Here is a 14,454-nt window from a genome sequence, read left to right as displayed (position 1 = left end):
TGTTTCCAGTCATCAACAGTCCAGTGTCAGTACTGACAGGCCCAGGCAAGGTCATGCAGTCATCAAGCCCTTATTGATGATGTTTTGTTGAATGATTTGCACACTGACATTTGTTGATGGCCCAGGAATGAAATCTGCAGCAATCTGAAGAAGGGTTGCTCTTCTGTCACGTTGAACAACTCTCTTCATTCATCGTTGGTCCCATTCTTGCACGATCTTTTTTGGCCACAGCGATGTTGAGGGTTTGATGTTTTACCAGATACCTGATATTCATGGTATACTCATGAAATGTTTGTATGGGAAAATCCCCACTTCATCGCTACCTCGGGAATGTTTTGTCCCATCGCTCATGCACCGACTATAACACCACGTTCTAAATTGCTTAAATCTTGATAACCTGCCACTGTAGCAGCAGTAACTGATCTAATAACTGTGCCAGACACTTGTTGTCTTATATAGACGGTGCCAACTGCACCGCCGTATTCTGTCTGTTTGCATATATCTGTATCTGAATACGCAGGCCTATACCTATAGGGGTAATGCAGGAGTAGGTTTAATAATGAATAAAAAAAATAGGAGTGTGGGTCAGCTACTACAAACAGCATAGTGAATGCATTATTGTGGCCAAGATAGACATGAAGCCCATGCCTACTACAGTAGTACAAGTTTATATGCCAACTAGCTCTGCAGATGTTGAAGAAATTGATGAAATGTATGATGAGATAAAAGAAATTATTCAGCTAGTGAAGGGAGACGAAAATTTAATAGTCATGGGTGACTGGAATTCGAGAGTAGGAAAAGGGAAAGAAGGAAACATAGTAGGTGAATATCGATTGGGGGTAATAAATGAAAGAGGAAGCCGTCTGGTAGAATTTTGCACAGAGCATAACTTAATCATTGCTAACACTTGGTTCAAGAATCATAAAAGAATCTTGTATACATGGAAGAATCCTGCAGATACTAGAAGGTATCACATAGATTATATAATGGAAAGACAGAGATTTAGGAACCAGGTTTTAAATTGTAAGACATTCCCAGGTGCAGATGTGGACTCTGACCACAATCTATTGGTTATGAACTGTAGATTAAAACTGAAGAAACTGCAAAAAGGTGGGAATTTAAGGAGATGGGACCTGGATAAACTGACTAAACCAGAGGTTGTACAGACTTTCAGGAAGAGCATAAGGGAACAATTGACAGGAATGGGGGAAAGAAATACAATAGGTGAAGAATAGGTAGCTCTGAGGGATGAAGTAGTGAAGGCAGCAGAGGATCAAGTAGGTAAAAAGACAAGGGCTAGTAGAAATCCTTGGGTAACAGAAGAAATATTGAATTTTATTGATGAAAGGAGAAAATATAAAAATGCAGTAAATGAAGCAGGCAAAAAGGAATACAAACATCTCAAAAATGAGATCAACAGGAAGTGCAAAATGGCTAAGCAGGGATGGCTAGAGGACAAATGTAAGGATGTAGAGGCTTATCTCACTAGGGGTAAGATAGATACTGCCTACAGGAAAATTAAAGAGACCTATGGAGAAAAGAGAGGCACTTCTATGAATATCAAGAGCTCAGATGGAAACCCAGTTCTAAGCAAAGAAGGGAAAGCAGAAAGGTGGAAGGAGTATATAGAGGGTCTATACAAGGGCGATGTACTTGAGGAACTATTATGGAAATGGAAGAGGATGTAGATGAAGATGAAATGGGAGATATGATACTGCATGAAGAGTTTGACAGAGCACTGAAAGACCTGAGTCGAAACAAGGCCCCGGGAGTAGACAACATTCCATTAGAACTACAGACCGCCTTGGGAGAGCCAGGCCTAACAAAACTCTACCATCTGGTGAGAAAGATGTATGAGACAGGCGAAATACCCTCAGCCTTCAAGAAGAATATAATAATTCCAATCCCAAAGAAAGCAGGTGTTGACGATGTGAAAATTACCGAACTATCAGTTTGTTAATTCACAGCTGCAAAATACTAACGCGATTCTTTACAGATGAATGGAAAAACTGGTAGAAGCTGACCTCGGGGATGATCAGTTTGGATTCCGTAGAAATGTTGAAACACGTGAGGCAATACTGACCTTACGACTTATCTTAGAAGAAAGATTAAGGAAAGGTAAACCCACGTTTCTAGTGTTTGTAGACTTAGAGAAAGCTTTTGACAATGTTGACTGGAATACTCTCTTTCAAATTCTAAAGGTGGCAGGGGTAAAATACAGGGAGCAAAAGGCTGTTTACAATTTGTACAGAAACTAGATGGCAGTTATAAGAGTCGAGGGGCATGAAAGGGAAGCAGTGGTTGGGAAGGGAGTGAGACAGGCTTGTAGGCTTTCCCCGATGTTATTCAATCTGTATATTGAGCAAGCAGTAAAGGAAACAAAAGAAAATTTCAGACTAGGAATTAAAATCCATGGAGAAGAAATAAAAACTTTAAGGTCTGCCGATGACATTGTAATTCTGTCAGAGACAGCAAAGGACCTGGAAGAGCAGCTGAATGGAATGGACAGTGTCTTGAAAAGAGGATTTATGATGAACATCAACAGAAGCAAAATGAGAATAATGGAATGTAGTCGAATTAAATCAGGTGATGCTGCGGGAATTAGATTAGGAAATGAGAGGCTTAAAGCAGTAAATGAGTTTTGCTATTTGTGGAGCAAAATAACTGATGATGATCGAAGTAGAGAGGATATAAAATGCAGACTGGCAATGGCAAGGAAAGCGTTTCTGAAAAAGAGAAATTTGTTAACATTGAGTATAGATTAAAGTGTCAGGAAGTCGTTTCTGAAAGTATTTAGATGGAGTGTAGCCATATATGGAAGTGAAACATGGACGATAAATAGTTTGGACAAGAAGAGAATAGAAGTTTTCAAAATGTGGTGCTACAGAAGAATGCTGAAGATTAGATGGATAGATCACATAACTAATGAGCAGGTATTGAACAGAATTGGCGAGAAGAGGAATTTGTGGCACAACTTGACAAGAAGAAGGGACCGGTTGGTAGGACATGTCCTGAGGCATCAAGGGATCACAAATTTAGCATTGGAGGGCAGCGTGGAGGGTAAAAATCTTAGAGGGAGACCAAGAGATAAATACACTAAGCAGATTTAGAAGGACGTAGGTTGCAGTAAGTACTGGGAGATGAAGAAGCTTGCACAGGATAGAGTAGCATGGAGAGCTGCATCAAACCAGTCTCAGGACTGAAGACCACAACAACAACAATACCACTTTCTTTGGCGCTTCAGTGTAATGCCACATCACTCATTATATTTTAACTAAAGGAAAGGTACAAGTTTATATAAGCATAAAGGAAGAGTAGAGAAGAACAGAGATGTTCTCTACACATCACAATTTGAATTCCAGTGTTGCTTATGTCATTTATCCTTTTTGGGTCTCCTGAGTCACAATTCTTTGTAACTTATTCTTCCCTGTGCCTTTCTACAGTCATCCCTCTTATCTCTATCATCATGATCACCGTCTTTTGCTATTAATGAAGAAATCTTTGTATGTTGCTGAAGAGCCCTCATCATCTGATTCATCTTCAGTGGTCATAACATAAAACTTCCTTGTCTACTTTATTATCAACTTTTATTTTATTATGAGTCTTCAGAGTGCTGACTTTCAATTTATCTTGTTAAAAATTACTTCATGAATTCATAGAAACATCTTGACTAATTTATTTCAAAACTTTTTTACACTATGCAAAACATAAGGTATACTTTCACATGTCTTACCTCATTGATGAATTTGTTCTTAAGCACAAACAATAAATTATCTACAATTGTTTTGTGAGCAAAGATGACAGACATGCTCACTTTCTAAACTATACCTAGCAAGTGAGCCTACCTAAAACTGTCACTCACAGCTACTGACAAAGGGTACTGCTGCAACATTATGCGCATAAACAGAATAAATACCTGTAAATATATATTTATAAATCAGCCCAGAAAAACATCAGACATTGCAAATTATTCAATCCTTTATAGATTACCTAAAAACACTAATCAATCATTGGTTCCATTCTTTAGCATTAATACACATGAAGCATGCTGTCATCCTTGTATTTGTACAATTATAACTTGAAATTTGGAGAGGGTGTTGATTTTACACTGTAGGGATCATTTAAGGAGGGATTTTTTGGAATTCCACCCTGAAGGGGGTGAAATAGGGGATGAAAGGTTTTTGAAAATATTTCAGTATTAGGACAATTTTGAATTTAGACCTATGAAAATTTGTATTTTGTTCCCAGTCAGAAATAAATAAATACATCTTTCAGCATTTTTGGAAATTTAACCCCTCTACTGCGGTCAAACAGTGGATGAAATATTTTTAAAAAAATTGATATTAAAGAATTTTTAAAGCTGCACCTACGAAAATTGGTATCTGACCTCTCAGCTACAAATAAAAAATACTTGGTTCAGTGTTTTTGAAAATTTAGCCCATATGGGAGTGAAATAGGGGATGAAAATTTTTATGGGAATATTTCAATATGCAAGCTGTTTTGAAGCTAAATCTATGAAAATTTGTGAAACTTCCTGGCAGATTAAAACTGTGTGCCGGACTGAGACTTGAACTCGGGACCGTTGCCTTTCACGAGCAAGTGCTCTACCAACTGAGCTACCCGTGCACAACTCGCAACCCATCCTTACAGCTTCAATCCTGCCATTACCTCGTCTCCTACCTTCCAAACTTCACAGAAGCTCTTCTGCAGAAGAGGCAGTGAAATTTTTAAGAAGATATTTCCTTGTGAAAATTGGTATTTGGTTTCCTGGTTGGAAATGAGAAAATACATGTTTCGCTGTTTTTGAAAATTCAATTCAAGCCCTAAGGGGATGAAATAAGATCAGACTGATACACTAACTCATCACTGCCCAGCCCAAAATCCTGAGGACAGAAACTTGAAATTTGGAGATGGTGTGGACCTTATATAGGATGTCAAATTAAACATCTTTCAGCCATCTAGTTTCCAAACTTATTTTATTTGGCTGCCAGTTTCGGTGATTTACTTTGCCGTCTTTAGACCCCTGCAGTCATCATCAGCTGACGTGTTGACAGATGATGGTTGCAATGATCAATAGAGCAAGCAGAAATCTACTAATACCAGTTATTGCTGGCCCCTGTTTCGAACAGAACTGAGGTGGAATCTTTCTACACATTGGTCGGGGTCTGAAGATGGCACAGTAAATCACCGAAGTTAGTAGCCAAATAAAATAAGTTTGGGAACTAGATGGCTGAAAAATGTTTAATTTGACATCCTGTATCGAACAGCCAAGTCCTGCAACCACCTCTGAAAAAAAGGACATATAGAGACTCGATCTTATGCTGTAGCATGGTTTAAGAAGGGACAGTTTGAAATTCTGCCCCTAAAGGGTTGAAATATGTGATGAAAGGCTTGTTCAAAATATGTCATTGTTTAAGGCAATTTTGAATTTAGAACTTTGAAAGTTGGTATTTGGTTTCTCAGTCATTAAAAAAACTGCATTTCAGCCATTTTGGAAACTGAACTACTAAGGGGATAAAATGGTGTGTGAACTTTTTTTTGTAATAAATCATTATTAAAGAACTACTAAAGCTTTTTTAAAGCTAAATCTCAGTTGCTAGTCTTTTTGTAAATTCAACCCCTAATAGAGTGAAATAGGAGATGAAAAGTTTTATGAAATTATTTGATTAATAATGCAGTTTCAAAAAAATTTTGAAGCTAAATCTATGAAAACTGATATTTCACTTCTCAATTAGATATACAGAAATATGTTTCAGGGCATGAAAGTTTCTATGGAAATATGACCACAAAGGTGCAAAGGTGGGATTAACAAAACAAAAACCTTGAGACTGCAGCAACCAGAATAGCTTTTTGGTCACAATAACATTAGGAAAAGGCCATGCTTCTATGCCTTAATTAGTGTGAAAAATTTAAAAGGTGTTGCAGTTTGTGAATATTGAAAATATCTATAGAGACCAAACAGACTACACAAACAAAGCAGTTGGCATTAAGCTACTATAATTTTATGTCTAATGTTACCTGTACTCATTTTTCAATATATGAAAGACCTCTTTGTAATCTTGTGAGCAGAATAGGAATCATATAGCAAAAGGAATAGATATAATAGTCATTTACAACTACCAAAACATAACAGTAACACTATACAAATAATGTGGGAGGTTTATGGCTGTAGCTTTAGAAATAAATGGAGAAGAGAAAAGTTAACAGATAAAAAAGAAAGTAAAATAACAGCCTACAGAAGAAAACAGTACCAATAATTTAGCTATATGGCTTGGAAAATACTAAGACCAGTATTTTTATTACTATTACATAGCAATAACACCTGTGATAGTAAAACTTTAATAATGCAGTTAAAAGAACTTTGCTTTTTATATTTATGACCTACTACCAGACAATACTGTTTAATCCATTTTCTTATAGCTAAAATGTAAATGTGTTAATTATGTAACAGATCCTCAGACATATAAATACAAGTATACAATTTATCAGTACTAAATAATCAATACTTACGCCAGTATGCCAGACATATGGAAGATTTCTGCATTAAGATAGGCTAAATAGGCCATAACAAATATGAATATTGGCTCAATTACACGAACTTGATGCGTATATCGTGTAACGAGGCCAGTAAGGAAGCCCCAGATAATTCCAATGATTGTGCCTCCTAAGGCAACAACAAAAAATGAAGCCAGGCCTGCTAAGACATCAGTATAAATAATGTTTTCAGGCCCCATCTCAGTGTAAGATTCGAACATATGGTACAACACCTGAAAAATAAACAATAGAACAGAAAATGTGTATTACAATCATGGTGAAACTTTCTTCCACATATAACTACATAAACCAATAAATGAAATTAAGAACCTCCTATTTCAGAATGAGATTTTCACTCTGCAGCAGAGTGTGCGCTGATATGAAACTTCCTGGCAGATTAAAACTGTGTGCCTGACCGAGACTCGAACTCGTGACCAGGCTGTGGCTAAGCCATGTCTCCGTAGTATCCTTTCTTTCAGGAGTGCTAGTTCTGCAAGGTTCGCAGGAGAGCTTCTGTAAAGTTTGGAAGGTAGGAGACGAAATACTGGCAGAAGTAAAGCTGTGAGGACCAGGTGTGAGTCGTGCTTCGGTACCTCAGATGGTAGAGCACTTGCCCGCGAAAGGCAAAGGTCCTGAGTTCGAGTCTCGGTAGGGCACACAGTTTTAATCTGCCAGGAAGTTTCAACCTCTTATTTATTTGCATATATCACTACATACAACCAATAAATGGAATTAAGAACCTGCTATTTCTTTATGACTCCTACTTTCATTATTTCTATGTTCTCCAATTTCAGATTTGTAAGAACTGCAATCTTATCAGGTGAGTCATTTGTGATGTGATGCATATCAAAGTCAACTGACTTGCATTGAATTTCATGAATTAATGTTATGTTTCAATTACAGCCACTATACTGACAAAATGAACTGACACAGGTAGAAAATGCTTATAATAATAACACACTGTATCTTTGGAACAACTCTCCCTACAGCACAACAGATGTGATCTCTGCTTCTTCAATACGTACTTGATTTGGATTTCTCTTTTTAGCCTCACAGTCAGAACAACATTAATGGGGCACTGCTGTGCACCATATGTTTCATTCATCATCAATGCCAGCTTGAGATACTCTTACCCTTTTTTTTTATTGTTATCTAACTTCCTTCACTTTCACATTTTTTTATTGTTATCTAACTTCCCTCACTTTCACATTAAATGTCCATTTTGATAGACTTCTTCATGCATAGGTATTTACCTCCCACCGCTCATATTGTTCTCTGTGATTTCCTCTTCACAATTTGCTTGTTTTTCCATATTTATCTTTCATTGTTCATGTTTGTGTCCTCTCTGGTTTATTGTCTCTACCCATGTTTATCTCATCTGTAGTTTGTCAAATTCCAATCTGCACTTCCCTTATCTTTTATTTGTTTATCAATCTTCAAGTTTTCAATGTCACCCAGCAATTCTGTCTTGATGAATCTATTTCAGTCTAGCAAGGTGACATTCTGTTTGATTATATCTACTGTAATGGGAGAAAATGAATTATTTCTGTAAATATTTGATTGTGATTTCTTTCTTTTTATCATTCTTTATGCTTTCAACAAAGAAACCTCTTTTATAAAAATGAAGAGTCTGAGATAGTATATTCTCTCAAATAATGTAACAAATGATATCACTGACTATAATTTATTCATCAGGAAACTATATTGCAATGGGATTTGTGGAGTAGCATATGACTGGTTGAAATCCTATCTTTCTGACAGGTATCAAATGTTAGAGATACAACATTTGGGCAAAGTTTACTTATCAGCATACCAAAGAGTCAGAAGTGGGGTGCCACACAGCTCTGTTCGGTACTTGGACCATTACTGTTCTTAATATTTATAAAAGACATGCTAAGCCATATATCAGCAGCAGATGCAGTATTGTTTGCCGGTGACACCACTCTATTTGTTAAAGCTATGGATGAAGTGGTCATATAGGAGAGAGTCACAGCAGCTGCAGAAGAAGCAGATATGTGGTTTAGGGATAATAAATTAATTGTGAATGATGAAAAAAAGAAAACAGTGTGGATAAACTTCAGACATAGAACGAACTAGGAATCAACCTAACAGCAGAACTTGGGCAGTAAAGTTAAAGCAACCACACATACTAAATTTTCAGGAGAATGGCTAGATGAAAATTTGTGGGAGAAACATATAGAAATGTTAAACAAAAAATTAAGTCAGTACTGTTATGTTCGTGGAATGCCAAAAAATTCCTACAATATTGATGCAGTGTTATGTTTACACTTTGCACCCATACACAACATGTTAAGATATGGCATCATATTTTGGGGGAAAACCAGTATGGTGAAACACATTTATGCTCCAAAAGAGAGCAATAAGAATAATAAAAGGAATGGCACAGAGAGAGTCACGTAAAAAATTTTTCAATGAACTAAAAATCATGACCTAACACGTATCTATAATTATGAAAGTATATATTTATGAAGACACACAATCAAATTCTACACCTAGAAAACAGGGAATACTGACAATGTTCATAGAGAAATTTACACATAAACCATGTATCAAAAAAATCGCTCTTTAGCAACCTAAAATTCTGTTTACAGTACTACCAAATGAAATTAAAAGAACATCAAAATTCCACATATTCAAAGGAGAACTCAAAGAAATGCTAAATAACAAGAGTTTTTATAGTGTTGAGGAACACTTGAATCATCAGCATGCAAAATAGAGTAGATAATTTACTTCATCACAGTGACTGAAGTGATCATTTGAAAAATAAATTGTATTTATTTATTATGCTGATCTCATATATTATGACTGTTGTTGTGTGTGTATTGTTTCATGTTATACATAAGAATATTTTATTAGCCAATATATAATTGTAAATCTTTTATTACCTATTATCTATGTAAGATCCTTTATGACAAATCCTGTATCATTTTACAATGATGAGATGCAAGGATGCTAAATAAATAAATAAAGAAGTGTCTTTGGTTTAGAAACTCAGATTCCAAAGCAATGAGAAAATTCTAATTATTGGTCCAGGTACCCCTAGGGAACAGCAGAAGGTGGGGAATGCCTGTACAACAAACGATGCAGTAATTCTGAATGAAATTTTTGCGCAAGTGTAGTGCTTTATGGCAGGAGATAAAACTGTGAGTCAGATAGCAACTCAAAATAGACCTTTTTCAGAATAAAATTAAAAGTCAGTTGCACAATTGGAATATGGGTTTCACTTAACTAGTTCTAACAAATTAATCTGTCACCTTAGGAAGTCTCCAAAATTTACAAACATTAGAACATGGTTACACAAGTATGTAAACTCTCAGAAGGTTATTACAAAAACTCACTCAATATTGGCTTAGAAGATTTAAATAGCTCAATTTTGAAGTTTTCTGAAGTTACAGATTAATCTGTCAAAACCAGTAAACTGAAATAAATCTTCCAATCAAATAGCTGATGACTCAATTTTATTCAGAAAAATATACATCACAACTGCTGAAAAATAACAGTTACGAATAAAATCTCAAAATATACTTTTACCAATCGAAATTTGTGCTCTGAAGAGTGAGGCTTATATCATGACATTGAGTATCTGGATAGCAGTTCATGCAGTGCATAAATTATCTGGCCATCTATATAGTGAATACACTTAATACTACAACTCAGTGAGGCAAAGAAGAGTAAAATGGTGTATTTTATGTGTATTACTTTGTGCTGTGTGTCTATGCTCACCACCTGCCAATGTGTGGGCCTTCAGTTCAATTCCCACCTACTTCAATTATTTATCAGTAAAATTCCTGATTTCAGGAATGTTCAGTGATTAATTTTATTTATTGAATATTGTAAAGTGTGGCCACTATAAGATAGTGGTCAACAATGGGCAAAGACTGGCCAGAGGGGGAGGTGCAAAGTGGGAGAAGAAGCCCTGCCTGTGACTCTCAGGACTGCAGCCTAAGTTCTGTTCTCCTGGAAAAGCGGAACTGACATAATGGCCATAGGAATTACCAATCCTTCAGGTGTGATGAGGAGCATACTCGAACCCCATAATAGATCTGGATTAGACTCTTCATTCATTTAAACACAAGAAAAGACAATAACAAGCTATGCACAACATAAAGCAAATCACAGTACATAAAGAATTTGATAATGACTAAAACAGAACTGTTTGCTGACACTGGTAATACTGTAAACATGGTAGTCCAGTGCCAGTCTCTACTGTTATTTCACACTACCCAGTTCAAAATACCCCCCACCTAACACTGCCACATTCAAGTGTCAGGTTAATAATTTGCTAATGTATTTATAAATAGGAGCATTACCTGCTGAAGCAGGCAGTTCAGCTACATGTGAACTTTTTTGGGTCTCAATAAATGTGTTTTCAACATTAAGTGTTATTTCTTGTTGATAGCCCTAATTTGGTAACTGGTAACTGAGTCCAGATTATACAGTCTTTGGTCAAGACACTGTGAATCTCAGATGTAGACAATGCCATGGCTCTATAAGGCTATACCTTTATAAGCAGCAAACAATACATTCTACCTACAGTCCACATTGTGAAGGTACCAATAGATACAAAAGTATCACTGGGTCAGATGCACATCGGGTATTTAGCAGTGATTACGAGGCATGCTGGACAGCATAGAGACAGAGAGAGAGATAGAGAGATTTGATGTGCCACAAAATACCTCATGTGGTGTAGCACGATGTGTCTTACCAATATTTACCTTTATTAGGGTGGTACAGCTGTGGTTTAAGAACCACAAAGAAAGGTTCACCATCTGGGGAAAATATTAGGCAGGCCATCTTAAAGGAGCAAATTATTTTTTCACTACTAGTAACATTTTTCCACTACTGGCAGATCAAGGCTGGCTGGAAAATGACTGCTTTAACAATACTTGGTCCGCCACGGTAGCTGAGTGGTCAGCACGACAGACTGTCAATCCAAAGGGCCCGGGTTCGATTCCCGGCTGGGTCGGAGATTTTCTCCGCTCAGGGACTGGGTGTTGTGTTGTCCTGATCATCATCATTTCATCCTCATCGACCCGCAAGTCGCCGAAGTGGCGTCAAATTGAAAGACTTGCACCAGGCGAACGGTCTACCCAACGGGAGGCCCTCGTCACACGACATTTCATTTCATTTCAACAATACTTGATAGTCTCTATGAGTCCAAAATTATGTTACTTGGTCTGTGCAATGCTCCAGCCACAATGTGCACTGAGCAATATGATTTGCCATTTGAAATGGATTACATGTCTTTTTTATCTGGATGACAATGTTGTTTCCTGCAAGACATTTGAAGAACATGTAGGACACCAGACAACTGCGCTGAACTGTGTCCAAGAAAGTGCCTCTCTATCACGCAAGAAATAAAAATCTTTGGGCATTTAGTTAACAAAATATGAGTCCTCCTAATCCATAAAAAGTAAGAGCTATAAGAAATTTTCGATCTCCTCCTGCACAAAAGATATCACATGCCACACATGGCCACTACTTGAACTGCTGCAGTGAAACAGCAAGTTTTCTTGGAGCAAGTAGCAAGGAAGTTCTTTTTGTCTTATTAAGCATGTGCTGCCATCTTCATCAGTCCTGTCAATTTTGATAGGAATGCCAAGATGGATTTATGCACTAATAATATACCAGCATGAGAATAACAAAGTGAATTACAGCTAGTTGTTTACAAAAAAGCTACCTTAACAACAACCAGAGAGCATGTTTGGTCACGTTTTTCCATTTTGTTTGTCATCGCCATGCCACTTTGCCAATGACAGTTACAACTACTACCATTTATAATCATTTTCAGTATATGCTTTGTTTCTTGTACTGATCTTTTTCTAATACACAAACAACTGTCTGTAGCTAACAGTGAAAGTGAACAGGAAAGGCTATTACAATCTTGGAAGGCAAACTGAGTACTGCAGGTTGCTGGGAAACATATGAAAAAAATACATATATTGTTTCTGCTGCAGCCATATCGGGTGTGTGGGTAGCTGCAAACTGACAACTTTGTTCCTTTCCAAGTCTAACTATAAATCACTTTTTTATACATATACAGGACAGTGATTACGGGACAGGTGCAGCTATATTACCAGTTCAGGATGACATGGAAAGAGTGATTGCTTACACTCCAGATTACTTTCTAAATCCAAAGAGAAGCACTCTGCGACTGAGAAAGGGTGTCTTTCAGTTGTCTGGGCGATCAAGAAGTTACGAACTTATTTATATGGCAGACAATTTACTGTTATGATTGACCGCCATGCATTGTGATGACTGCAAGCCTGATGGATTCATTAGGATGACTGACAACGTAAGTGTTACAATTTCAGAAATACGATGCCATAGTTGTATATAAAGAGGGATGTGAACACAAAGCTGCCAACTATCTTTCGTGCAGCCAACTGGAGGATGATTAAAACTGCTAAAGATATCTCAGTAATTGAGTAATTGTTGTGCTGACAAACAATACAGCTGAACAGAGGAAACATACAGAATTACTGAAGAGCATAGTGGCCTTAGAGAAAGAAGAAGTTGCCAAATGAGACTTCAGACTAATAACTACATGGGGGGTTGTAGCATATTCATAGAGCCATCATTTAAAGCCAGTTCTTGAAACTTTGTCAGTAGGTTTTCTTGGTATACCTTACATTCATCTTCAAGAGTATGCCAGTTCAAGCTCTGTGACACTTTCCCAAGGCTTAAACAAACCTGTGACCATTCATGCTGTCCTGTCCTTACCTGGATACATTAAATGTTCCCTGTTAGTCCTATCTCGTATGAGTCCCACACACTTAAGAAGTATTCTAAGATAGTTTGCATGAGTTATTTGTAAGCAATCTCCTTTGTAGACCGATTGAATCCCCTAGTATTCTACCAATAAAATGTAATCTACAATCTGCTATACCTACAACTGAGTCTATGTGATCATTCCATTTCATATCTCTGTGTTTTACACACAGGTATTTGTATGAATTGATCATATTCAACTGTGACTTACTGATATCATAATAATAGCTTACTATGCTTTTTTGTTAAGTGTACAGCTTTACATTTCTGAACTCTTAAAGCAAGTTGCCAATCTTTGTACAATTTTGAAATCTTATCAAGATCCAACTGAACACTGGTGCAGCTTCCTTCAACAGTACTTCATTATAGATAACTGCACCATCAGTGAAAAGTCTGAAGTTACAATTAATATTGTCTGTAAAGTCATAATATACAACATTAACAGCAAATGTCACAACACACTCTCCTGAGGCATGCCAGAAGTTGCTTCTGCATGTATTGATTGATTCACTATTCAAGATAACTTGTTACTTCCTCCCTACCAAAAATCCTCAACACAGTTACAAATTTCACTTGATACCCAGTAGGATGATACTTTTGATAACAAGCATAGAAGTGGTACTGAGTCAAATGCTTTCCAGAAATCAAGAAATACTGCATCTACCTGAATGCCTTGAGAATGTCATGTGAGAAAAGTGTGAGTTAAGTTTCACACAAACGGTGTTTTCAGAATTGATGCTAGCTAGCATGGAAGAGATCATTCTGTTTGAGATATCTCATTACGTTTGAACTCTGAATATGTTCTAAGATTCTACAAGATATGTGTGTCGAGGATATTGGATCATTTGTATTATCCTGCTTGGAGATAGGTGTGACCTGTGCTTTCTTCCAACTACTGGGCATTCTGAATTTTCCACCTCAGTTATTATTTACTCATCATGCATTATATTTATTATTGGTGTATTAGCTCAAGATGTGCAGAACTGAATATCTTGTGTCTTTTTGAAATTGAGAGTGAAACTATTTGCAGAAGACCATTCAATTATAATTTTAAGAATATTATTTGCCATTTCTTCTGTTGCTATATGTATGTCTGGATTGGTTAACAATACTAGTGCTATCTGAAAA

General features: G+C 36.7%; 1 protein-coding gene across 1 annotated transcript in view; it reads right to left on the bottom strand.

The window, feature by feature from the left end:
* LOC126474352 (sodium/hydrogen exchanger 3) overlaps positions 1 to 14,454 on the bottom strand; it is a 658,867-nt gene that overhangs the window by 156,291 nt on the left and 488,122 nt on the right. The window contains exon 3 of the mRNA XM_050101818.1: positions 6,511 to 6,767. Coding sequence (XP_049957775.1) covers positions 6,511 to 6,767 — 257 coding nt within the window. The remainder of the gene's footprint in view (positions 1 to 6,510; positions 6,768 to 14,454) is intronic.

This window comes from Schistocerca serialis, chromosome 4 (assembly GCF_023864345.2).
Source record: "Schistocerca serialis cubense isolate TAMUIC-IGC-003099 chromosome 4, iqSchSeri2.2, whole genome shotgun sequence".
Taxonomy (NCBI): domain Eukaryota; kingdom Metazoa; phylum Arthropoda; class Insecta; order Orthoptera; family Acrididae; genus Schistocerca; species Schistocerca serialis.
This window is presented reverse-complemented; position numbering and strand designations above follow the sequence as displayed.